The sequence below is a fragment of the Cenococcum geophilum genome, assembly GCF_001692895.1.
Source record: "Cenococcum geophilum 1.58 unplaced genomic scaffold K441scaffold_26, whole genome shotgun sequence".
Classification (NCBI taxonomy): Eukaryota; Fungi; Ascomycota; class Dothideomycetes; order Gloniales; family Gloniaceae; genus Cenococcum; species Cenococcum geophilum.
In genome coordinates, this window is record NW_027137584.1 from 2,081,897 (window position 1) to 2,107,616 (window position 25,720).

The 25,720-nt window shown below is 45.5% G+C and overlaps 9 protein-coding genes across 9 annotated transcripts; 2 read left to right on the plus strand and 7 right to left on the minus strand.

Annotated features, from left to right (window-relative positions):
- Positions 1-5,553: 5,553 nt before the first annotated feature.
- Positions 5,554-9,128, minus strand: K441DRAFT_564858 (uncharacterized protein; the record flags this gene model as incomplete). Its single annotated transcript, XM_067643673.1, has 11 exons — positions 5,554-5,633; positions 5,682-5,955; positions 6,017-6,115; positions 6,171-6,297; positions 6,355-6,480; positions 6,527-6,878; positions 6,927-7,018; positions 7,067-7,646; positions 7,717-8,557; positions 8,607-8,693; positions 8,751-9,128. The coding sequence occupies 11 exons, from the start codon at positions 9,126-9,128 to the stop codon at positions 5,554-5,556; spliced, it is 3,036 nt and encodes a 1,011-aa protein (XP_067503098.1).
- Positions 9,129-9,275: 147 nt separating this feature from the next.
- K441DRAFT_661550 (uroporphyrinogen decarboxylase) lies at positions 9,276-10,728 on the plus strand. The gene is made up of 5 exons (XM_067648889.1): positions 9,276-9,356; positions 9,412-9,453; positions 9,510-10,045; positions 10,095-10,485; positions 10,536-10,728. Exons 1-5 carry the CDS (start codon positions 9,323-9,325, stop codon positions 10,610-10,612), a joined length of 1,080 nt encoding a protein of 359 aa, XP_067503099.1. The 5' UTR covers positions 9,276-9,322; the 3' UTR covers positions 10,613-10,728.
- On the minus strand, positions 10,527-11,405 carry K441DRAFT_661552 (putative cytosine deaminase). The gene is made up of 4 exons (XM_067648890.1): positions 11,194-11,405; positions 10,982-11,120; positions 10,797-10,923; positions 10,527-10,737 (listed from the first exon to the last, which is right to left on the minus strand). Exons 1-4 carry the CDS (start codon positions 11,350-11,352, stop codon positions 10,707-10,709), a joined length of 456 nt encoding a protein of 151 aa, XP_067503100.1. The 5' UTR covers positions 11,353-11,405; the 3' UTR covers positions 10,527-10,706.
- A 764-nt stretch (positions 11,406-12,169) lies between these two features.
- On the plus strand, positions 12,170-13,597 carry K441DRAFT_687777 (chaperone protein dnaJ; the record flags this gene model as incomplete). The annotated part of the gene is made up of 4 exons (XM_067652124.1): positions 12,170-12,205; positions 12,264-12,333; positions 12,393-13,211; positions 13,266-13,597. 4 exons carry the CDS (start codon positions 12,170-12,172, stop codon positions 13,595-13,597), a joined length of 1,257 nt encoding a protein of 418 aa, XP_067503101.1.
- Positions 13,598-15,694: 2,097 nt separating this feature from the next.
- Positions 15,695-18,326, minus strand: K441DRAFT_141166 (kinase-like protein). The gene is made up of 3 exons (XM_067640127.1): positions 18,077-18,326; positions 15,937-18,029; positions 15,695-15,882 (listed from the first exon to the last, which is right to left on the minus strand). Exons 2-3 carry the CDS (start codon positions 17,910-17,912, stop codon positions 15,867-15,869), a joined length of 1,992 nt encoding a protein of 663 aa, XP_067503102.1. The 5' UTR covers positions 17,913-18,029; positions 18,077-18,326; the 3' UTR covers positions 15,695-15,866.
- An 806-nt stretch (positions 18,327-19,132) lies between these two features.
- Positions 19,133-21,076, minus strand: K441DRAFT_687778 (acetyl-CoA synthetase-like protein; the record flags this gene model as incomplete). Its single annotated transcript, XM_067652125.1, has 8 exons — positions 19,133-19,285; positions 19,333-19,458; positions 19,520-19,957; positions 20,109-20,183; positions 20,237-20,440; positions 20,474-20,671; positions 20,803-20,862; positions 20,984-21,076. The coding sequence occupies 8 exons, from the start codon at positions 21,074-21,076 to the stop codon at positions 19,133-19,135; spliced, it is 1,347 nt and encodes a 448-aa protein (XP_067503103.1).
- On the minus strand, positions 21,000-21,970 carry K441DRAFT_141162 (uncharacterized protein). The gene is made up of 2 exons (XM_067640126.1): positions 21,763-21,970; positions 21,000-21,706 (listed from the first exon to the last, which is right to left on the minus strand). The coding sequence occupies exon 2, from the start codon at positions 21,648-21,650 to the stop codon at positions 21,345-21,347; it is 306 nt and encodes a 101-aa protein (XP_067503104.1). The 5' UTR covers positions 21,651-21,706; positions 21,763-21,970; the 3' UTR covers positions 21,000-21,344.
- A 2,254-nt stretch (positions 21,971-24,224) lies between these two features.
- On the minus strand, positions 24,225-24,830 carry K441DRAFT_565662 (ankyrin repeat domain-containing protein; the record flags this gene model as incomplete). Its single annotated transcript, XM_067643714.1, has 1 exon — positions 24,225-24,830. One exon carries the CDS (start codon positions 24,828-24,830, stop codon positions 24,225-24,227), a length of 606 nt encoding a protein of 201 aa, XP_067503105.1.
- Positions 24,831-24,944: 114 nt separating this feature from the next.
- K441DRAFT_565428 (ankyrin) lies at positions 24,945-25,370 on the minus strand (the record flags this gene model as incomplete). The annotated part of the gene is made up of 1 exon (XM_067643701.1): positions 24,945-25,370. A coding segment is annotated over one exon (426 nt), but the record flags the coding sequence as incomplete, so codon positions are not given.
- Positions 25,371-25,720: the final 350 nt, after the last annotated feature.

The following is a 25,720-nucleotide window of genomic DNA, read 5'->3' on the forward strand; positions in this document are numbered from 1 at the left end:
GTCTAAGAGGAAGGGGATTTAATACTTTAACTAGGAAGATTCCTTACGGAAGAATGCTTAGACGGATAATAGTAGTAGAAATGCCTAGAAAACATATGTCTATAGTATATTAAAGATAAAAAGCAAACTAGATATTGGCTAAAGAGTAAGCTAAGCATAATAGGATTAAGTAGCTAATAGTTAGGAAAAGTAGAGGCCTATAGGACCAGAGGGAGCTAGTAGTAGAGCCTTAAACCCTTAAAGGAATTTAAGAACAACACCTAAATTTATAAGTTAAATAGTAAGATTAGCAGTTTAAAGCGCTAATAGATAATAGAGCAATAAGGAACCATATCTTACTAGCAGCAGTTAAAAGAATAGGATTACCGTATAAATAGAAGGAGTAACCTTACCTATTAGTTACAATTTTAGGAGATCTAATAACCTACGGAGGAGGGATTATTAATCTTAAAATAGGACCTATTTAGATAACTATTAAAGGGAGACAAATTGAAATGTCTTTTAATATCCTACTATTAGGACGGGACGAGGCAGTATTAGGTATGCCTTAGTTATAGGAATATAATCTAAGGATTAATTGGATTATAGGTTAAGTTAATATTAGAGATACTTAATGCCATAAAATGCGATAATAAGCTAAGTTAGTATAGTACTAAGTTAGAGTAATATATAAAGAGACTAAGCGAGGCTTAAGTTACGTACTAAAGAGATACTATAAGTATAGTAAAAAACTATGGTCGCCGGAAAGTAAAAAGCTATTAGAGTATATAGTATGGGACTATAAGATAGAGTTAGAACTGGGAATAAGTCTAAAGTTCTTTCCAATCTATAAGCTCACTAAAGAAGAAGGTAGAGTATTAAAAGAGTTTGTCTAGAAAAACCTATAAAAGGGATATATTAGACCATTATAGTTATTAGTAGGTTATTCAGTACTGTTTATACTAAAGAAAAATGGTAAACTAAGGCTATGTATTAACTATAGACAGTTAAATAGTATTACTAGGAAGGATAGGTATCCTTTACCCTTAATTAGTAAAATCTAAGACAGGATAGGTAATGCGCAAATCTTTACGAAGATAGATCTGAGATAGGCGTACTATTGTGGGAGGGTACGACCTCTCTAAGATAGGAAAGTCACAGTGCCGTCAGTCTGTCAGTCTGTCGGTCGGTCGGTCGGTCGGTTAGTCAGTCAGTCAGTCAGTCAGTCAGTCAGTCAGTCATAATCAGTTAGAAAGAAAGAAAGAAAAGAGTGTATTTCCGGTAACTGGTAGAGTCGTGTTATGTATATGATAGAGGGAAGAAGGAAGGAAGCCGAAGGCTCTATAAATATAGGAAAATGCCAAGACAGTAGGCGACGTCCAATCTACACCACCACACTATTAAATTAGAATTAAGGAAGGCGATAAATAAAAGGCAGCCTTTAGGTTAAAGGAAGGACTATATAAACTATTAGTTATATAATTCGGGCTTATTAACGTATTAGTAACGTTCTAAAAGCGTATTAATAATATATTAGGAGAATACTTAGATAAATTTATTATAGCATACTTTAACGATATTATTATCTACTTAATAACTAAGGAAGAATACGGGGAATACGTTAAATGGGTCTTAAGGAGACTATAAGAAGAATAGATGCTAGTAGCAATTAAGAAATGCAAGTTCTTTACTAGGAAGACCAATTTCGTTAGATTTATTATTAAACTAGGCTAACTTAATATAGATCTAAAGAAGATTAAGGCTATAGTAAATTAGTAAAAACTAGAAACCGTTATATAGTTAAAATTATTTTTAGGGTTTTGCAATTACTATAGAAGATTTATAGCGTAGTAGTTAAAGGATATTAAGCTATTTACGCGGTTAATAAAGAAAGAAGAACTATAGGTATAGAGAGAGGAATAGAGAGAACTTTTTAAGAAAGTTAAAGAGTTGTTTACCTAGGAGCTAGTTCTTAAGATCTATTAACTAGGTTTAGAGACGGTTGTAAAAATAGATACATTAGACTATATACTAGGGATATACTTTATATAAAAATATTAAGATGGATAGCATCTAGTGGCATACTATAGTTGAAAGATAATACTACTAGAGTTAAACTATAATATCTATAATAAGGAGTTATTAGGTATAGTTATAGTACTAAAGAAATAGAGAGTATTCTTATAAGGTATAAAGAAACTATTTATAGTTAAGACAAATTATAAGAACCTAATAGGATTTCTAATAATAAAGGAACTTAACTAAAGATAGGTTAGATGGGCGGAGATGCTTATAGAATACTATTTTGAGATTTAGTATACTAAGGGTATAGACAATATATAAGTAGATGCTCTAAGTCGCAAAGCTAAACTATAGAACGATGAAAAGCCATTAGGGGCTTTACTGCGAAAAGATATAGACGGATTAATTAGATATAATTATCTGAAAATCGCAGTAACTTAGGAGGATAATAAGTTAGAAAAAGTTTATAAGTCACTAGAAAGCTTTTAGGTATAAAGAATTTTAAAAGCATAGCTAAAAGATTTATAGACGGATATATACGAGAATTAAGAAGTAAAGTATATCCTAAGAAGCATAGCGGAGCAATTTATAGAAGAATTCTATAAGGGATTAACTTAAGGATATAATGGAGCTATAGGCTTAGTGTTAAGACTCTAAAAGGAGTATATTATTAACGGAATCTAGAGGATAGCTAGGAAGGTTATAAAAGAATATTTAAATTGCTAAAGGAATAAACTAATAAGGTATAAGCTATATAGAGGGCTACAACCTATTAAAATACTAGAGAGACTATAGGAGGTTATATCGTGGGACTTTATTATTAAGTTGCCAAGGTTAAAAGATCCTATTACTGGACAAGATTATAACGCGATTTTAGTAATAGTGGATAAGCTTATAAAGTGGGGATACTTTATAGTATATACAGAAGAAATCTTAGCGGAAGATATCGCTAGAATCTATATTAAAGAAGTGTTTGTAAGATATAAAGTACTAAATAAGATTATATTGGATAGAGATCTAAGATTTATAATAGTATTCTAGAAGGTATTTTTAGCGGAGTAAGGAGTTAGAGTAGCAACTTCTACCGTATATTATCCGCAGATAAATGGTTAAACGAAAAGAATAAATTAGACACTAGAGCAGTATCTAAGGCATTATATTAATTATATACAGAATAATTGGGTATCGCTATTACTAGTTATATAATTTACATATAATGCAACACCTTAAGAAGGAATAGGCATATTACCATTTAAGGCAAATTACGGATATAAGCTAAGAACATTATTATTACTACGGTAAGTAAAGAAAATAAGTAGTATAGCTAAAGAAAGGATAAAGACGTTAATAAATCTTTATATAGACTTTATAGAATTAGTAAAGAAAGTATAAGAGAGAATAAAAAGGTACTATAATGCTAAGAGATCTAAGGGACTAGATCTTAAGGAGGGAGATAAAGTATAGCTACTATATAAAAATTTTAAGAGTTAACAACTAAGTAAGAAGTTAGACTACGTTAGACTAGGACCTTTTAAAATTATATAAAAAATTTTACTAGTTACGTTTAAGTTAAACCTATTAGCTAAAATAAAGATCTACCCTATATAGTATATCGCAATACTAGAGCCAGTATATAGAGATATTAAGCCACTAGTTTACGAAGTAGATATATATAGAGGATAAGAAGAAGATAAGTGGTAAGTTTTAAAGATTATTAGTTATAAGGATATTAATAATAAAATATAGTACAAGGTTAAGTGGATAGGCTATACTAAAACTACCTAAGAGCCACTAGAAAATTTAAAGAATGCTATAGAAAAGGTATAGGAGTATTGGAAGAGATTAGGTTAGGTAGTATTAAAAAAAAAGAATTGTTAAAGAATAAGTCACCTAAGGGGGACCTAAGAAGAGTAGTTGCTGAACTACTTAGATCTGTTTCCTTCTCTATTAAAAGAGAATCCGTTCTTTTATTACTAAGTTTCTATAAACCTTATTTTATAAGTTTCTACTCCTTAAAATAAACCTTCTTACGAACCTTCTTAAGACGGATTAATTAAGTAGACGTAGTAAGACGGGAATTAAGGGCTCTTTGCTAAGCTTTAGTAGCCTTATATTCCGCGTTATAAAAGTGGCGTAGTTCCGCTAGAGTAATAGACAGTTTATTATCTAGCCGCGTAGTAGTAAATTAAATATAAGACCCTAAGACAAATTAATTAAGGGACTAGACGACTATTAAGAGTAATAGGTTGCGTATATTTAGCATTAGAGATAGAGCGAACGTTATAGGACAAATAAATATTCGCTTTAGTGTACTTTAAGTAAGAGGACGGTTATTATAAAGATAGGTTTACTAACGTAATATAAACTAACCCCTTTTTTAAACAGTAAGAATACGGAGACGGTATAATTTTACTAAGAGATAGTATCGTAATAACAGTGCGAGCACGACGGGCAGTTAAAGAAGAAGAAATTGCTTTAGGTATAATAAGCAATAATATTAACTAAATTAATTAGATAGATATTACACCTCTAGTAAACAACTTGGAGATATTTAGAATCTTTAAGGACGAAGATAGAGAGGAGGGAGATGGTATTATAGACGCTTTAAGTACAATATTATAACTACTAGGAGAGGAGTCGGAAGAAGCTAGTTAGTTAATTTAGGCACGGTTTAAGATAGAGCCAATAGAACTATGTGACGAGGAATGGTAACTAAGGTCACGTGGGGTAATCTATATAATCTATAGGATCTATATAATCCGCGACAGAGTAGATAGAGCACACGTATATTATATATAAGAAGGATTTTATAGGAGTACGGTTATGTATTTAAGGACCCTTAGTCCCTACCTAAATAGTTCCTTCCTTATAGTGATTCTTAGAATATAATTGGAGTTAATCTGTTAGGCAACCACTCCACCAGTTGTTATTACTTTATTAACTTTAACTTGCTTCACCTACACACCTAGCCTATTAACGAGCCTACCGTAGTTCTTGCTATAAGGTTCCGTTACAACCTAAGTAATAAAAATTATATATTCTAAAAGCTTAGGTTCTATTGTATAATTAATAAACTTTAGGAAGTAATATAAAATATTGGTGTTAGGTTATTTTAATCTCCGCAATCTCCATAACGCGGATATTATTAGAACGCGTAAGAACCCTCGGAAATATAGCTCAGACGTGATTCCAGTGGTTTCGCACAAACATAGTTAGTCAGCTTACGGACCGATTAAAAATCCGCACCAATGGAATTACGTCTGAGCTTGCTGAGGTAAACCCAAGGATTTGTGTCTGTGCGGGGGGTTATGCTTCTGCCGAAGTTCCGTTCGACATTAAAAATCAATGATTCAATGGTCTTGCGTATCGTTGCGCACTTAATCCTTGGCAATTATAAGCTCCGAAGGAAATCTTGGTGACTCAGGCCAGTCCCGCGCTGAAGAATTGTCCATCGCCTCTTTTTCAGAGGACTCTAGTTGCGCGTATGCAGGTGAAGCTCGTTAGATGGCGTCGTGGGTACCACTGCAGCTGAGCTACGTCTTCTAGATCGGATTAGGTATGCATACGTAGCAAGCCAGACTTCAAGTTTGCCAAAACCTTAGCGGCCACATCAATGGCTTCCTCAGGCAGACCTGTCTTCGTTTAGCTTGAGAAACTCCTTGTTAAGTTAGGCATCTTACCAGCAACCCAAGCAACTTTCAGCGCATGCGAATTTCTATTGATGCCTTTCCGTAATCGATGAACGTAAGAGAAAGTGCCATCAGTTTCCTCGGCTACATCAGTGCAATAACACCCTAGCTGTTCAAAATCCTTTGTCATGTCGGCTAAAGTATGAAAGTGAGTGGCAAATAATGCACGACATTGGTTGATATGATACATGTGGTATAGACAGGCATATCCAACAGCAACACCATCTTCGGGGGTGGTCCCGCGGCCAACCTCGTCCATTATGACCTGATATCCGTAAGTAAGAAGTGTCCGAGGCTAGCAGTATTTTTAGGGTAAAAAGGCTTACAAATGAGCGCGAGGTAGCTTGCTTCAGGATCTGCGCTGTTTCTAGCATTTCCACCATAAACGTAGACTGGTCTTGGTAGAGGTTATCAGCCGAGCCAACCTATTGGTATTGGTTAATGTGCAAGCTCTAAAATTGTATGTCTCGGGCTACATACTCGGCTGAAGACTTTATCGACTATTCCGATTTCTGCATATTCAGCTGGGACGAAAGACCCTGTTTGGGCTAAAATAGATATCAAGGCATTTTGACGCAAAAAAGTACTCTTGCCGGCCATATTTGGGCTGCGAATATTCGTGAGCTGAAAGATGAAATTTATAAGAGCGGGAGTTGCCAGCTACCCTGTGATGAGCCATATTCGCTCTTTCTCACCCACAGAACAATCATTCGAGGTGAAATTTCGGCCTTGTTCTCCGAGCCCAGCTTCGACTACTGGATGCCTTCCCCCTACTATGTTGTGAGAATTTCTTGAGGAGGTTAGCTAAGCTTTATACTATGGAACATCGCCATTACCCGGAGTTCAGGATTGGCCGCACAAAGGCCTTTTCGCTTGCGAGTATAGCGAAAGAGCAAGCAACGTCTAGCTCATCGAGCACGGCCGCATTCCGTCTTAACTTGACCAGATTCCGGATCACTTGGGCACGGAGCTCGCCGAGGACGCTCTGCTCTTCAGCCCGGATCCGGTGCCTTGTTTCGTCAAGTTGAGTACCTAAATGGGTCCACTCGGGCACATGGAAAGAACGCGTCGATTTGCTAATGCTGAGACTCTTGACGCCATGAGCAGTAACTCGTGAGACATCTTTTCCCTTGACATAACAGATGTGACCGAGATTTGGCGTCCATTTTAATGCCAAGCTTTTAGCACCTGGGTGGTGTTAGAGAATGAGGCCAGGAAGAATTAAGACATACCTACCCAGCCTCTCTTGGAGTTCCTTTTCAAGCTTTGTCCTGTTCTGGGTGAGGGAATCTAACGTATCATGAAGAGTCTCCAGAGTCCGACTCGCACTGCATTTTGTGAGATGTTGTGAAGAAGTTAAGATACATTTTTCGTACCTTCGGCTCATAATCCAAATGTCATCCCGTCCATCGGTAGCAGTTTTGGTACTTGGTAAGATCGCATGAGGCTTCGGCTGAATGCGCTTTGGCATTTGTTTCAAATCCTCTTCTCCTGCTTCCTGGCCTAGGACATCTTGAGCCAAGCCTACCATTTCCGCAGCTTCGTTGTCCTCGAGCCGGTGGTGCTCGGATAGTCCATCCTCGTCAATAGCTTCGATTATCCTAGTTGCAAGTTTCGTCGGTTGCTCAAGGTCGAACCGCTTTATCAATGTAGGAAGACATTTGCGACGTCGTGTTTCCGTTTCAGCTCGATCAGGGTCAATAGGAATGGCGTTGCGTGATGACGAATGCGCATTGACCAAATTTGCAATATCAGAGGTGGTAAGCACTGTTTTCGACAATTCGACGAGATCATCCGCATCGCCCCGACCAAATGAGAATTTTTGCACAAGACGTAATGTATCAAAAGTTCGACGAAGCAGAGTAATAAGATCCTGTCGTAACTGTGGATACTCGAGCATTTCTTCAACGAGGTCTAAGCGCTCGTTGATCACGGAGAGAGACATTGAAGGTTCCGCTGATTGCTCATCAGTATCTCTATGCTTGCAGTGGTTCGCTTGCAGCGTTATTTTACTATTGTAACTTACAAAGCCTTTGGGTCAAGAGTCTTGTCCCGCTGTTTGTGACTGTTTTTTTTAGAGCGTGTAGCAAGCTTCCTTCAAATTTACTGTCTCTTATCGTTGTCCTGATCTCCAGAGCTCTCAAGCTATTCTTGTCAATACTCATGAAGTCTTCGGCTTGATGCCTAATTGGAGCTTGTAGTCGGGCTCTTGAACCTTGCAACTGAGTCTTGACATAGTGCAAGAGTGAGCCTCCGGCAGCCACCTCACCTGCTGTAAAGTTAGTGGTATTGAAGTCTTCAATTACATCTTCAAGCATTGGGACCCAGTCAGCAACGGTAAGCTGCTCTCCTAATGGTTCCTGAAATGCTATAACATGGCCATCCTCTCGAAGCATAGAAACCAGGCGGGAGTCTTCTTGATCCTTAAACACACGATCGAGGATAATTTCCCGAGGTCCAATTCGCGCGATAGCTGATGGCAAAGAGGCGATGTCTGTGCTTTGCGTAAGGAAGTCCCCGCTGGACAAATCAAGCCACGCCAGCCCAACTTCCGTCCTTGGTAGATTCAGAACAGATGCAGGTTTTCCAACAACTGAGCCATTTTCTGGCGATATTCTTGGCCTCAGCGACTCGGAGTCTACGTGAATGCTTAGAAGATAATTATTTACCAAAGGATCCATGAAATGCTCATCAATTAACGTTCCTGGAGTGATAATGCGGGTGACCTTACGGTCAAAAAGCAAGCCTCCAGACTTAATCTTTTTGAATGCGTCATTGGGCACTTCATCACTGATTGCGACGTACTTATTCATATCTTGAACTAAAATCTTGAGAAACCGGTCGAGCTGATAGAAGGGAAAACCAGCCTAGCAACTTGTGAGGTTATTTTCTTGAAGGGCAGTAAAGTACCTTTACCATTGGAACTAGGCCTTTACTAGTCTTCTTCTTCGCGACTTTTAGGTTCAAAAGCGGGCCATACGTTTCGGCATGCTCGAAATAGAGCTGGCTGATAATTAACAGACGACGCAATCTAAAAAGGTAGTAAATAGTCTAGCATACCTCATAGAAGCCGCCAACACGAGTAAGAACGACGCAATGACTGAATTTGAGCATATTGTTCTTGGCCTGTTGAACAACGGTTGGATATTCAGGTTCATCGTCCGCTTTAGTTCTCTTTTCTAGCCCAACTGTAATACTTCCTTGAGGCAATTCATCAAGTTTCAGTGCAGTCCGGACTTTCGCACCTCGGTGCTGTACTCTCAAAAGGCATACTGCCTTTGTAGGATAATCCGCGCGCCACAGCTCCCCGGAGCGCGACGCGATAAAGGGATAGCCAAGCTTGGGGCTCGAAAGTGGACGTCCTCTATGAAAGTGCCGATGAATAGTCGTATAAATTAAGCGGGTACGTCCTCTTCGTGCGATGTGCTCGATGAACATCACCTGAGCAGTTAACATTGTCTATATGCCTGCTTCTGTCGGCTACATACAAACTCTGGTCTAGCCTTGCAGGCCTTGGAAAAGGCAAGCGAGGAAACACCTATGTGGGGTCAGCAGAAAGCTTGGCACGGTTTATTACTTCATGCCACCTTGGAGTCCGTGAGAGCTTCTTGCACCAGATAAGATTTGAAGAAATGAAGAATGATTTGATTCTGCGGACTGCACGAGGTAGTCCAAAGCTCTCGGTGTTTCTTTAAGCGCCATGGTCTAACTATTGGAGCAGGGGAGAAGGTTGAGCGGCCGCCGATGTGGGTGATGCGCCAAGGTGAGAAGTATCCAATTCTACCAGCAATGCAAATTGAATAACTAGCAGTTAATTAGCTGGACGATACCTCCCAGAGTATCACGAAGCTAAAGGCAGGCACGATTTCTTCGAATGCTGCCGCACGCCCGAGATTGCCTCGACCCTCACACTGCAACCCATCGAGCGGTATGCAGACCTCATTGATGCCGCTATCATATTTTCCGATATCCTCGTCATTCCACAAGCAATGGGTATGGAAGTCATAATGGTGGATCAGAAGGGTCCGCACTTTCCGGAGCCTTTAGTATCGCCTGAAGACAAGCAGTACCAGGAAATTATGGACCGAAAGGTGGATGTCAAAGAGTCGCTGGACTATGTATACAAGGCTATAACACTCACACGCCAGAAATTGAGAGGAAGGGTACCGCTAATAGGGTTCTGCGGCGCACCTTGGACATTGCTGAGCTACATGGTCGAAGGTGGGAGTAGCAAGATGTTCATCCAAGCAAAGACATGGGTTTTCAAGTACCCGAAGGAAAGCCAGGCTCTTCTTCAGAAAATAGCTGAGCTGTGTGTCGAGTATTTAGCTTTGCAAGTTGTTGCCGGAGCACAGGTCCAGTATCTCGCTCTTCTAGGCTTCTTCATACTGACATGTGCTTCAGATGATTCAGGTATTCGATTCATGGGCCGGAGAGCTCTCCCCTTCATCATTTAGAAGCTTTTCACTTCCATACCTAAATTATATTGCGGACAATCTTCCAAACAGACTAAAGGAGCTGGGTCAGCAGCCAGTGCCTATGACTGTCTTTGCGAAGGGTGCATGGTATGCACTGGATTATCTATGCGAATCAAATTACGATGTAATCGGTTTAGATTGGCTACATGACCCTGCTGAGGCGTATAAGGTTGCGCAAGCAAAGGGTAAGGTTCTTCAAGGAAATGCAGACCCCGGTGTACTATACGGAGGCAGAGAAGCTATAACAGCAGTGGTGAAAGAGATGGTAGCAGGCTTCGGTGGCGGCAAGCAAGGATGGATTGCGAATCTCGGACATGGTGCGTAGACGATTATAATTTACTAGCCAGCTTTGCTAACTTATGCCCAGGTATTACACCTTTCGTTAATCCTGATGATCTGAGATTTTTCTTCGAAGAAATACACAAATATGCAGCGAGCTCGTGACTTGTACATATACGAAAGAAATTCGTCACCTCTAAAAGAGGCTCAAAAAATTTGACTGCCTTGACATATTTTGTACAAAATCTTAGATGTCTGACTAAAGCGTCTCTTCGCCGATATCTTCATTCCTGAACTCGCAGTTAGAATTGTGATCGTATCATCATCGAAGGAAGCACGCGGCACGCACCAATCACCAGGTTTTTCCTTGATGAACTTCTTCATTAACTCTTCGCATTCGGCATTCTTCAACACGACTACTTCAATCCCCCTTTGCTTGAGATAGTCTTCGCCCCCAACGAATGTGTTATTCTCGCCTTCCAGTAGATTTAGTTCTACGCGATGACGGAAATAAAATGATTAGTATCTACGCACCGATGACTACGCGCTTGACTTTATACATAATGCATGCTCCCGTGCACATGTCACATGGAGACAGAGTGGTGTACATCGTGGCACCTTTATATGCAGAAGCAGGCAATCTCCCAGCATTCTCTAGCGCTGAAATCTCTGCCTAATGCGACAAAGGTCAGGTCAAGGCTGAACGGAAAAATAACAAATGCTGCGGTGAAGCCATAACAACTCACATGAAGAGTCGCACTGCCTTTCTGGAGGCGCATGTTATGGCCTCGCCCTAGCACTTTCCCATCGGCTGAGACCAGGGCTGCCCCGATTGGTACTCCGCCCTCTTCATCGCCCTTCTTAGCTTCCGCCAAGGCAGCTTTGAAACCGATATCGCTTTGCATGCTGGAGCCGGATGGAAGGTGGAAGAACGGGCGCACTGCGAGGCCAATGCCCGGTGGAATTATCACATTTTTTTTAAAAAAAAATCGCATGGGGTGGCGGGCCAATCGGTGGTGCTAGGAGCCGCTGTGCTTTGAAATAGGCCGATGCTCTGATTTGCCATCAAGCGCGGATGCATGGCTGTCGCGTCTACCGCCCTCCCCAATAACGGGATGCATCCACGCCTCATAAAAGCATTCTTTCCCTCTCTCTAACCCCACTATCGCTCTGACGTGAATTGTTTTTGCTCTTCTATATGTCAGTGACCCTGCCGCTTGTCGTGAGGTGAATTTGGCCGCATTGATCCATTGCGCGAGGCTGCGTCTGCCTGTGGAAATCAAAAGAAGCGAGCGGAATCTTCGTCGGCTGCGCCGATTTGCAAGCCCCGAACTTTGAAGATCCAACAACTTCTCTTCACGACGCTGCTTCTGCCTCCACACAATTTCTCTCGTCATTTAACTCGATCGCCTGCATCTCCCGCTTCTTCCTTGTCTTCCTCAACCCGGAAGAACCACTCCACCACCCACAGCAGATCTTGTACACTCCAGCTAGGTCAGTACAAACTCCGTCAGCCTGGTCGAGCCGCTGACTCCGTTACTCTAAGATTTCAAAAGCTCAGCCAGGCTGGTCTTCGTGATTCAGGAAAGTCAAGCTGACATTCACACGGAGCAGCGAAATCACGCGGCAGATCTTACGGGCACCCATTATCTCCCTCTTCGACCAGCCGGCTTACTCTCAACGAAAACCACCTAGCCACTGAACACAACCGAAGCCGTAATCATGGTGAAGGAGACTAAGTTCTACGACATTCTGGGGGTAAGTTTGAAACTCTGATTGCTGTAAGTTGGTAGTATTTATTTACTGACTTTTATAGGTGACTTCGGACTGTACGGAGGCACAGCTGAAGTCAGCCTATAAGAAGGGCGCACTGAAGCACCACCCAGGTATGACCTCCAAACGTTGAGAATTTCGAAAATTCGGCTCGCTAACCCGAACTCTCCAGACAAGAACGCACATAACCCAGAAGCCGCAGAGAAGTTCAAGGATCTATCACATGCTTACGAAGTCCTCTCGGATCCTCAAAAGCGCCAATTATACGACACCTATGGTGAGGAAGGTCTTGAACAAGGTGGTGCCGGCGGTGGCATGGCCGCTGAAGACCTGTTCGCACAGTTCTTCGGCGGTGGGAGTGCATTCGGAAGCATGTTCGGCGGTGGCATGCGGGATACTGGCCCAAAGAAAGCCAGGACCATCTCCCACGTTCACAAAGTTTCGCTCGAGGATATCTATCGCGGAAAGATTTCAAAGCTTGCTCTACAGAAATCCGTCATCTGCCCTAAGTGCGATGGTCGCGGAGGTAAAGAGGGTGCAGTCAAGAAGTGCACAGGTTGTGACGGCCGTGGCATGAAGGCAATGATGAGGCAGATGGGACCTATGATCCAGCGCTTCCAAACAGTCTGCCCCGATTGCCAGGGTGAGGGCGAAATAATCCGAGACCGCGATAGGTGTAAGCAGTGCAACGGAAAGAAGACCATCATAGAGCGAAAGGTCCTCCACGTACACGTAGACAGGGGTGTCAAGAGCGGCACCAAAATCGAATTCAGGGGTGAGGGTGACCAACTACCTGGAGTCGAACCCGGCGACGTGGTTTTTGAAATTGAGCAAAAGCCACATTCTCGATTCCAGCGAAAAGACGACGATCTCTTCTACCACGCCGATATCGATCTTCTGACAGCTCTTGCTGGCGGAACCATTTACATCGAGCACCTTGACGACAGGTGGTTGACAGTAGAGATTATTCCCGGCGAAGTTATCAGCCCTGGTGAGTAACCCTCGAATAATTCAATTTAAACAAGTAATATCTAATTTTGAGCAGGCGAAGTCAAAGTCATCCGCGGCCAAGGCATGCCATCATATCGCCACCACGACTTCGGCAACCTCTACATCCAATTCAACGTCAAGTTCCCCGAGCGGATTACCGGTCCAGATGATGGTCCCATGACTGAGGAAGCCCGAAAGGCCCTGGAACAGATACTACCCCCACGAAAGATCGACCAGACGCCACCCCCAGATGCCATGATGGAGGACTTCACTCTCGACACCGTCGACCCGACGCGAGAAAACGCCCGGGCCCGAGGCATGGCTATGGATGAGGACGATGACGACATGCACCCAGGCGCGGAGCGCGTCCAGTGCGCTTCGCAATAAATGAATAACAGGAGTGACGAGACTACGAGGTATAGGAGAACACGAGAAACACATGCATGACATAAGAGGTTCTTAGCAAGGCTATAAGGCGTGGAAGCTAATTGCGGAGCGAATATTTTCCGGGTTGCATTTTCCTCTCCGTCCAGCAGCCCCCTGCATACCAACTCAATGCTGGTTTTAGCAGACGTGTTATCATATACCGCACAGTTACTTTTCCAACAAACGGGGTTTTGTCCATTCGGGGTACTACAGGGTTTGAATGGGGGCTAGCCCTTTTTCCTGGGCCGCCCTTTCCGTTGCGGTATCTGCATTTGTTATGCTCTTTTCATTTTTCTCTTTTAACTTGCAGTAGACAGGCGGCGAGGAAATTATCTTTTTTTCTTTTCATCCCTTAATTCTTCTACTTGTTCTCTTGTACGTGAAAGTGCGCTGCTGCTACCTTTGAGTGCTACACTCTGGTATCCGCAAACCGACACGACGGCATTTTCCCTTTGTCACGTTTCCGATGAGCTGAGGCGTTTGTGTTTTTGCTCCCGATGTGTGACCTGTGTGCTCGCGCGCGCTCTGGTGTCTACGTCTGAAGACGTCCATGGTCTGATATTTGAGGACTATTTACACAATTGCTTTAATTGCCAGGTTCCTCCGCGTGCCTCTGATGAAGGAGATTCTCACTTGAACGACTACAGCACAGCGTCATAGACTTTGCCATCTCCACACTCGGCTTTGTTTCCCCGCCCCGTTTCCGTGCCTACCTTGGAGCTCGCCGACTTTTAGCATGTTATAACCAACTCACGAGATGCTCCCAACGATACTTGGTGGTACCGTCCCGACTTACAGGGGGTGTTGCAGCCTGGACCGATGTCTCCGCTAATTTTGGAAGATATAATAGGACCGCGTATTTCTCAAATAGACTACATGGTTACGCCTGCAAGCATCTTACGTGTCGTCAGGGTAGGCGTCCAAACCCCCGTGCGTGAAACGAGCAAAATCATTGGGGTTGCCACAACATCATCCTCACAGCCAACTGAAAGCCCGTATTGAGAGGGCATATCAATCTCAAATTATTGCTATCGGCTATGGATATAGCTTTTTATCAAAGTATCATGTTGCCGAGGCCTGCATTTCCTGTGGTTTTATCCAACAGGTCAAAGTTATCTAATAATACAGTAGTTCCGTAATTTTCATTAGACCTTGCAGCAGTCTACCAGCTACTGTAATAAGAACTTCAGAGACTCCTTGAATTGGTAAGAGACTTGATGCATTCGAATTACACTATTCATAAATCATTAACTCCTGTTCCATATACTTAGTCGTAAATGTAGTAAGAATGGCTTGTGGAATTGTTAGCTTATTCACCACGGGTTGACTACCGAGGTTTGGAACTTGCCAGTTTATGAAGATATGGCCATAATGGTGACACTAGCCTTCCCATCATTGCAGCGCCGAGACTGGATCTCAGGGAATAAATTTCGAGAAGATTATGTCAGATGAGCACAATCACCAACAAGTGCAGCAAATCCAGGAAACTGCGTTTGGCTCCGACGCAATATCCTCAAGCAGCGGGTCCTGCCAAGCGTACTGATGACAGCCTAGTTGAGTTCAGCAATGCAAGCTGCGGAGAGCAGTTCTGCGCGTTGCGTTAGTTGTGCTGCCGCCCAAAGCTTTGTGAACCTTATTTCGAGGGAAGAAGTTCCGGTTGAGGCGGTGAAGAAAGGGTTTTTTGAATTAGTGGTTTGTCTTAGGGACATAAGCTCGGATGTGTCATGCAGAGGCGGAGCTGCGCCTTGCTCTTGTGGAGGAAGTGCTCCCTGTTGAGAAATCACTGTTTGTGGAGAAACTGTTGCTTCTTGGGAGGCCACTCCTTGTAGGTTGTCCTGTCGCGATGAAGACACAGAGTCATCCAATTGGATCAGATCGCCCCGCATATATGATTCGACAATAAGTGGCGGTGCTGATAATTGGTTTGGCGAAGCGGCTTTCTTAAGTCGAAAATCCAGGTCATAATCAACACCAACAAACGCTGATCCCCTAACTACTTCCGTTCGGATACCTGGGACGGCGGCGCCGGGAAGGACTCCCAACCCAAAAATTAGACTTGACACTCGTGATAGTACCGCAGAGGACTCATTCGGAGGGCATGTTGACGTTCTTGGGTCGAAATAAGAGTGGGTTCCTGTGTGGAATTCCGCTGTCCATTAGAGAAGGAGCCTCACTGGGTTGTCTCTTTGGTGGGAGTACGGTCTTCTCTGCTTCAGCATGAGATCCACCGTCATCGGAATCCGGTTCTAGCTTAGCTTAGCTGATGATGGATGTATCTTCGGAGGTCGACGTCTGCGAACCTGCATCCAGAGCCAAGCTCTTCATCTGTCTTAGCTGCATCCACTTGCTTCCTCTTAAGTCCACACTCTAGCGGGCGGCTGCTACCCCCCTCCTGCTCAATACTAGGTACGGCTTGTCCCAGTTGCAATTCGGAGCCCGCAGAGCCCTCACTATCTAAGCGGACCCCGCCATGTCCGCCATCCCGCCAGCCCTCTTGCGCCTCTCGAGTTTTGTGCACCCCGAGCTCAGCAGCTGCTCGAGGATGAAGCGCAGCCTCCGCTTGGCCCATCTCTCGGGGTTGCTCAGCGGTTGCTTTGACAACAGGGCCGTAAGTATGGAAGCGGTCTAGCCCGCGACGGCGCTCGGCCTGCCATGCTTGATCGCGAAGTTCGCGGTCCATCTTACCGATGGCGAGCCCGCGTTCGAAGAAATCAGCTCCCATAGCTTCCCAGTCTTCCTCCTCTGTCGTGTCGCCGATGCGAGGGAGCATGTCCTTTGGTTTGGTATTCGTACGTGGCGTGTCGTCGGCGCTGCTCTCAGCAGCCATTTCCTGCACACTGACTTGAGCCTGATCATTTGTTCTAGGGCTATAAGGGCTGGATTGGTTCACAGCTTGAGCTGCGGCATCCTCACGAACGAAAGGGTTCTGCCCTCGAGCCTCGTACGACGTATCCTCAGGTTGTCTCTCAGAAGGCGGGTCTATGTGTACCTGAGGAGGCAAAGCGCTCGAAGGCTGGGCAGCAACAACATTGGCCGGGTGATCATTTGGTATTGAGAGGAGGGCAACAGGTTGACCTCTTTCATCCATGAACTTTTTGAGATCATTAATTCCAGCCTTAGTAATCGGTTTTGTTCCAATTTGGACAGGCTGACAACACCGTCCATGAAAGCTCCATTCACTGTCACCCTTTTCATTATCTTTCTTCCTGCAACCATCAAAATAAACCAGCTGAGACCTGATTTTGAGTGCATTCGGCCGTTTTCCCGGGTCAGGATCAAGCATTTCCCTAATTAGAAGTAGTAGATGCTGAAGAGTCGTCACATGCGGATCGGCAGAGGCATCTTCAATACAATCAAGGCACTGTCGACGAACGGCGGAGAGGTTTGCTTGAAACGGGCCACTGCGAACTATGGCCAAATCTTTTATAGTCTTTTTGGACATGCATATAGACCAGCACATTTCCAAAAACACACAGCCAAGCATAAATATGTCGGCGGGACGACCACTGATCTCATGAGCTGCAACTTCGGGGGCAAAATAAATTTGAGTCCCGCGCTCTCCGTTGTTGCTCTCGCTTGAGGGCCGGTCTGAAAAGTCTGTTGAAGTGCCGAAGTCAGTGAGACGGATGCCAGACGGTGTAAGCAAAATGTTCGACGGCTTTAGATCCTTGTGTCGAATCCCGTTTCGATGGATGTAGTATATGGCCGAAGCAAGACACCCAAATTTCTGATAGAGCCACTCTTTCGCAAGAAGCTTAGCCAGAGCACAACTTTCAACCTTGATACCCAATTCTCTGAAATGGTGAATCGGTTCTGGAAATATTTTTGAAAAGCTGCGAAGAGTCTCGTTGCTCTTAAAGATGTCCAGGTCCCTAAAAAAGGTTGCAAGGTCACAGACGGCTACGGGCCACAATACTAAACCCATCACTTGTCTGTGGTTAAACGTTCCCACGAATTTAATGATGTGACGGTGGCTTAGTTTCTTCAAAACATCAATCTCTTTCCATTCCCTCAGCTGCCCTGGTCGTACGGCCTTTGTTTTCACTGCCAGTGAAATATTGTGGCATACTATCTTTTCTACATCCCCAGAGGCTCCGGTGCCGAGTGTCTCCTCAAATTCGAGTGGTAGTGGATCTTCAGATGGATAGTCAACATTGGGGCCGGTACCACGACCAGACCAGTCATGCCATATTGGTGATAGAGCGAGCTCTCTGGACATCTGCCTTAACCGCTTTTTGGCTTCGCCATCTAGACTATCTATACCCTCTTGGTCCATTGTGCTTTCAGGAGATTAGAAACCAGCGCGGGTGGATATCGACAAGGGGTGCTGGGTCCGTAGCGGTATCCGAGTTTGCTCTTCTCCGAGTGCCGGTTTCAGGTTTGAATCTTCGCCCTATAGTTCATGAGCTTCTGGGCACCCGGAGGTTGAGGTAGGCTTACGATTGCAACAAAGAGCAACTCGAAGCTCGTGAAGCAGTTCGTCCATAGCAGAGTGCGTTGTGAAGATAAATACCTTCTCCTCGGATTGACACGTAGTAGCTGCATGGCCACGAACTGTGAGTGGTGTTGAGAGCCATTGTAGTGATCGCAACGTGGACCTGGCGCGATGGTCAACCTGTTAAACGTTCATTCCGCCCTCCTCTATCCTAATCACGGTAAGGCTCCACTTTGCCGAATTCTAGGCGTCTCTCTAAGCCTATTTGAGCATACCTGATAGCCGGTAGCTGTTCGTTTTCAACCCCGGGGCTCCGCCTCCAAGACAGCACGCCCATTGGGGTTTCTGGAACTCAATACGTAGGAGAGTTTTTGGAGCGGGACTAATGGTTCCCAAGTATCCCAGGCAAACCGCAGTCCCATCGGGCCGTCGAGTCCGCTTACCCGCAACAGCTGCGCCTCATACCACACAGGTGTTCAACCAAACGACACCCCCATCCCTTCAGCAGGCAACTGTTTACGCTTACTACCCTTCCATCTCCCCTCCACTGATACACCTCGCTTAACATGACCGCTCATAGCACAGGAGCTTTAGAGGGTGATGCCTGACGCCCAGCTGATCCAATGAAGATACACGTTCTTGACTCACCACACTCACCACTCACCTTCCTTGCGGAATCTTACAAGGATACATCACATAATGATCTTTGTCGAGTATTCGCACAACCGTCTCTGCATATCCATGCTCGGTTTAATGCTCTGAGGATGTTGGTTACATACAACGCGAGCGTCCGGGAACGCTTCAGATAACCCGAAAGACTTGGGAATCAATTGGGTGCAGAGAATTGTAACCCAATCTCCATAATTTACGCCCAACTGATATATCTTTCAGTCGTACTTCAGATGGGGGCTTAGGTCATTCCCTGTCCAAGGAGGCGACGTCGGCTTCGTTTCGGTTGATCGGTTGATCGATTTGGTCGATTGCTCTCCCGTATAACAAATTCGGTCTCATCCGTCCAATTTTCACAAAACGCTCCCACGGGATCAGGAAATGTTTGGTGTCTACAACTTCGCGCTCAATTCCCGTGCAGCCTGCTCCCTCAACGCATTCTTTAAAATCTCGCCACTGGCATTCTTCGGTATTGAATCAATGAACTTGATACCACCCTCTAACCTCTTGTATTTAGCCAATCGCTCTTCTACGTGCGCCATTACCTGCCCCTCTGTCAGCCTCGCGCCAGCCCTTGGGATGATATATGCACGAGGAAACTCCGAGCCGAAGCAAGTTTTATGCCGATGCCAGCCGCGCCGATGATGTCCGGGTGGCTTAGCAGTACGCCTTCGAGCTCCGCAGGAACAACTTGAAAGGCCCGGACTGTGGTTACCTCCTAGGCCACCGTTAGATCCCCTATATTTTCGTTTCGAGAATTATCGGAGTAAACAGCATACCTTTTCCCGATCCACGATATACCACAATACGCGACATCTCCCGTATGGAAAATATCCGTCCTCATCCCGGTCTCTTTTATTAGCTTCCTCGTTTTCATAATACCCCTTCACAATCATTGGCCCCCTCACGCACAGCTCACCAAAGCCAATGATGTCCCGCCCATCTTCATCAACTATTTTAGCATCCAGGTTCGGTAAGCAGCGACCGAGGCTGCCAGTGGAGTCTTGCTCTGTGTAGTACAACATGGTGGCTATGCAGCTCGTTTCGCTCATGCCCCAGACTTGATTAAACGCGGCATCCTCTCGCTCCAAGACTTTTAACCGCACTCGCAGACCACAGCCGAGTGGTGCGGAGCCAGACCACGCGTTGCAGAGGCTCTTCAATGAGTACTTCATGGGCAGAGGCGAGTTGATTATCGAGACGACCATGGGAGGGACCTAGGTTAACATTAATCGAACCTTCAATCATTTGACCAGTGCGGAGAAAACAGCAAAGCACGTACCATGTTAGCTTCAATGGTTTCATACCGTTCTATGTTACAGAGATACGGTTCTAATTCGAAGCGGCGCATTACGTACGTAACAATACCCCGCGAAGCGGAGACGTATGAGCCCGTGGCAGTATTGAGACGTGGAATATCGGATTACAAAGAAGGCGTATTACCTGAATTTTTGTCAGCTGGATGCAAAACGCTTCTGAGGAAAGTCCTCGCTTACAGTATAATCTCTCTCCTTATACCCCATTAGCAGAATATGTTGCGCTACAAAGTTATAGTGCGACATATCCAGCGCTTTTGGGAACCCCGTTGTCCCGCAAGAGAATAGGCGCGCTGCGGTCGTATTATCGGGCGTATCTTTATCATCAAAGCGTACCCAATCACACTCTCCATATTCTTGGAGAGCACTCCATGACTCCAAGATCTCAGGAATGCTCTAGCCGCGCACATCGAAGACGAAAATACGAGAGCGGGGAGTATTGCACGCTTCCGCGGCAATGAGCGCATTCCTTAATAACTCCGGTTCGACGATAAGGCACTTGACTTTGGCTATCTTGAATGCGTGTCGGAACTCGAAAGATGTGTGAGAAGGATTAACGCCTGCGAAGACGCCTCCGGCTGCTACGATGCCAAGAAACGTCATAGGATAGTATATCTAAACAATCAAGCTTTAGTCATCTGTAATTTAGAAACTAAAAATCTTCCTAGAATATACGATTTTAAGCAGCCGCGCAATTGAGGCTTGAAAGGAGACGTTTTTGACGCAAAAATATTAAAAATACTCACGTCGTTGAAAGAAAGGAGGCAGACCTGCTCCAGGCCAATTGCTTTAAACCCCCCGGCCAGCTTTCATACAATAGAGCGGGCTTGACGAGAGCATATTGTCAGCGATGGGTTGGCAGCATCGATGTATATATAACCTATCCAGTCAGAAATTTATGGCTTCGGAGTAATTGGCTGGCCTAACGGGTTGGTCTTGATCCAAAGCCTGCTCGTCGAATATCCATGAGAGTATATCTTTGTTAGGTATAAGTAAGTGTTCTTGGGCGAGGAAAGGCATATCCAACAAATTGCAAGGTCACTTTTCCACCAAAGTATTAGTTTGGAGGCTAATATAGGAGATACAAGCAGGAGAAACCGCTTAAATCGATGTTGAGGTCACCAATAGACTTCATCATGAGGTTCTTTGCAGTGCGGGGCAATAACTGGGGCCGGTAAGGATTAGAAGGTGACGCTGATGGTTGGTTAACACATCAATTCGAGTAGCAGAATCTGATTAGACCAAATTTGCAAGGTATTGTCTTGGCATTCGGCGATTGTCCTTTCCTTCAAGAGCTCCCAATTACATCGCCCATAAGCGTTATCGGCAACTTGCTGGTATAATTCTTCACATCCGCCATAACCTCTTCCGAATCATTTGCGATGGCAGCCTTGAAATTGTCCATGCTCTCCCAGTGCATCAATGCATGCACTATGTACGGCGAATCGGAATCGAGTTTGCACACATGCCAACCCGTCATGCCGTGCTTTGTCCATATTTTTGAAACTAGCGGCATATGCGTGCCCATGTAGTAGTCGAAGTCAAATATAGCGTCTGTTTCCCTTGGATAAAGGATGGAAACCACGGCCGGCATCTTAATTATGAAGGAATAGACGAAGGTTGGTGCGATCGGTTTTTTAGATTCGTTACCTGATATGCGTGTTAGTCTTGGTTTTATAGGATTATAGCAATCGGTATTTAAATACCCCTCGACGAGATTTGTGAAACTCGATTGTGGCTTTCTTTTCCAGGTACCACGCGGCTCCTTTAATACAGTACCCGGAATTTGTGATGGAGCTTGGTGTCTTATTTCCGACCGTCGCTTAAATGATTAACAATTTCGAAGGCCTAGTACAGTGATCCAATCTCGCGAGAAATTGTAGCGAACGGCTGTGGCTACACGCAAGGACCTTTTTGGTTGCCATGGAGAATCGCCTTAGTTGGCCAGGAGAACCAAATTGAAGACGTACGCTTCTTCCTCTCCCCCTTAACCACCCCTCCCGTTGTGGCCGCCAAAACGCGAGTACAACGCTGTCTCTGCAGAGAGGTCGATGGAATTTGGCAATATCGTACGGGTGGAAACCTCACGATATTTGACAAAGATCGCGACACTGCGGAGAAAGGCCGATCGCTGTCGGCATGTTCTTGCAGCCGAGCATACAGCTTCGCTACAATTACTATGTACAGTTGGTGGCGATTTAGCGGGCCCGCGTACTGTAGCGAAATTTTTTTTTTTCAATGGGGGGGGGTGAAGCTGGTCATGCACATCACTGTACAGTGATGTGCACGACCAGCTTCACCCCCCCTCCTTAGCGAGTTGCAGATTCGGTACGCGCATCCAATTTCGCCTGGTTGCCACCAGCTGGACCAGCTGGACATAGTAATTGTAGCGAACGGCTGTGGCTGCACGCAAGGTCCTTTTTGGTTGCCCTGGAGAATCGCCTTGGTTGGCCAGGAGAATTAAACCGAAGACGACGCTTCCTTTTCTCCCCTTTAACTATGCCTCCATTATGCCCGCCAAAACGCGAATACAACGCTGTCTCTGCAGAGAGGTTGACGAAATTTGGCAATATCGTACGGGTGGAAGCCTCACGATATTTGACAAAGATCACGACACTGCGGAGGAAGGCCGCCAGAAGTAATGTTCTTGTAGCCAAGCATACGGCTTCGCTACAATTACTATGTACAGCTGGTGACAACCAGACGAAATTGGATGCGCGTACCGAATCTGCAACTCGCTAAGGAGGGGGGGTGAAGCTGGTCGTGCACATCACTGTAGTAATCCTTAGGCATTTCTTTTATTTGAAAGCTCGGCTATCGGTCAGCGAATGACTATAGGTTACCTTTGACCAAACTAAAAATGCTGCCCGGAGAACTTGAAACCTTCGGAAACTTCACTCAATATGCCCGGGATTAGGCAAGTTTGTATGCGCAGATCTAATTAAGTGTAGCGGGCATTTTGTAAACATCTGATTTACAGAGAGTCGGGAGATGGAACTCAAATAACAAGGGTAACGTCCGTCCCTGGGTCACGCAAAACCCACTGTGCCGCAAAATATAAGGGGTACTTCACTTTAAGCCACTATAATCCTGCGCACACGCTAATATTCACTATAATTCTATATAAGTCGTGTACTGCAGCTACTTTTACACATTTAGGACCTCTCCTACTAAAAAATTACGTTTGCATTGTCGCCTTCGCGCCTGATGCGCAGAGAGCCTTAATTTAGGGCATAACAATATTCCTTCTCTAGAGCACTGCTGTTAAGCTCTTAGTACTCCACAATACTTATAAACGGTCTTATCCGAGTCTTAGAGACTTACTACAATGCTAGAAAGTCATCATCAGCCTGATGTCTGCTGTGGCGCGCAAATTCATGCACGATCGCTACCCCGGTTGGTACTTCTGATCAAAGCGTTTTCCAATCCTGGCTAGTGCGAAACGACCCCGCACGCCTAACACAATCATCGCCTATGTAATTTACTTATGTCATCTGGTGAGCCGGGCTTGTGGCTGTCGGGCATATGGCTGTGCAAAGACCCGCAGCCTTGCGATCTAACTCAACCTTGGCTGCTGTAAGCCTCCCATTAACTAACTCACTCCTATAGATTCGCCACCTCACAAGGGTGTGGCCGGAGCGGGTCGGCCGGCCCTCCCTGCTAGCGCGGATAAGGTATCGAGACCCCCCCGTCTAATAGTAAATGTCTAGCGCGGTCCTGTTGGTTTAGCGAAGGCCTTCCCATTATCTTGGACGGGCAACAGTATTATCGCCTTAAAATAATTAGGTCTATATTACAAGAAGCTCTGCCCGCAAATTAGTATGTCGAACTCATTTATTTCCCTACTAATTAGTCGCCTAAGGTCTAAACATCCTGCTGCGCCTTAGGATCATGCAAATTACGCGACGGCGCATCTCCACAACATCCCTCATTAATCGCTCGGCATTATTATACCGGCCGTGAACCTTACAGGTCTGTGCGAGATCGACCATGCTGGAGCTCCTCCCCCCCTAACCCAACATCACATGCACAAGTGGCTCCCCCACCCTCATCCACCGCTCTTGATTACAGCACGACGCCACATTGGTCACGCTGTTCGGTTTGTTTGTATACTCCGCCTTTAGCACCCGCTTTGTCGTCTTCATTACCCACGTTCGCAAGCTAGAGGCTAGGCTTTATAGCGTTTTGTGACACTAGCGGAAGCGGCGTTTTCCTCATCATTGTGGAGGCGTTTCGAAGTAGTCTGTGGAGCACTTGAGACATTTCCGGCTCGCAGCATCTGAACGATCTTGTTGTGCCTTCCTTTAGAAGCAGCCCGGAGAGCGCTGCCGTAGGTCCCGCCCCGCGCATTGACATCGGCGCCCTTGTCTAGCAGCATCTGAACGATCTTGTCGTGCTCTCCTTCAGAAGCAGCCTGGAGAGCATTGCCGTAGGTCCCGCCCTGTGCATTGACATCGGCGCTATTGTCCAGCAGCATCTGAATGATCTTGTCGTGCCCTCTGTAAGAAGCAGCCTGGAGAGCATTGCCGTAGGTCCCGCCCTGTGCATTGACATCGGCGCTCTTGTCCAGCAGTATCTGAACGATCTTATCGTGCCCTCTGTGAGAAGCAACCTGGAGAGCATTGCCGTAGGCCCCGCCCTGCGCATTGACATCGGCGCCCTTGTCCAGCAGCATCTGAACGATCTTGTCGTGTCCTCCTTTAGAAGCAGCCTGGAGAGCATTGCCGTAGGTCCCGCCCTGCGCACTGACATCGGCGCCCTTGTCCAGCAGCATCTGAACGATCTTGTTGTGCCCTCCTTCAGAAGCAGCCCGGAGAGCTTTGCCGTAGGCATTGACATCGGCGCCCTTATCCAGCAGCATCTGAACGATCTTGTCGTGCCCTCCTTCAGAAGCAGCCTGGAGAGCATTGCCGTAGGTCCCGCCCTGCGCATTGACATCGGCGCCCTTGTCCAGCAGCATCTGAACGATCTCGTCGTGCCCTCCTTCAGAAGCAGCCTGGAGAGCATTGCCGTAGGTCCCGCCCTGCGCATTGACATCGGCGCTATTGTCCAGCAGCATCTGAATGATCTTGTCGTGCCCTCTGTAAGAAGCAGCCTGGAGAGCATTGCCGTAGTATCCGCCTTGCGCCTTGACATTGGCGCCCTTGTCCAGCAGCATCTGAACGATCTTGTTGTGCCCTCCTTCAGAAGCAGCCTGGAGAGCATTGCCGTATCGTCCACCCTGCGCGTTGACGGTGGCGCCTAGCTCAAGTAACACTTCGACTCCTAAAGCATAACCGCGGTTGATGGTGGAGAGGAGCTTTTGGTGCAGCATCTCTTGTGGCACAACTCCCCCACCCTTTTGAATCAGTCGTACAACAGTATCGTTTCTGCTAAATATTGCCGCAAGCAGTGCATTGCAGTGCTCTCCATTTCGTGCATTTATTTCAGCATGGGCAACGTCAACAAGTAGACGAGCTGTTTGTTCATGGCCGTTCGCGCATGCTGCCTGGAGAGCGCTTCCATACCGCTCACCTGGGGTGTTGACGTCACAGTCTCCCACCAAGAGTCCGACGAGGTTGTACAGGTTGTGTTCCGATACAATGTATAGCAGGCTCGCTCTCGGGGTATATCGACGGACATGATAACGTTGAAAAAAATTGCGGCAGTTGATCCATTTCTCCA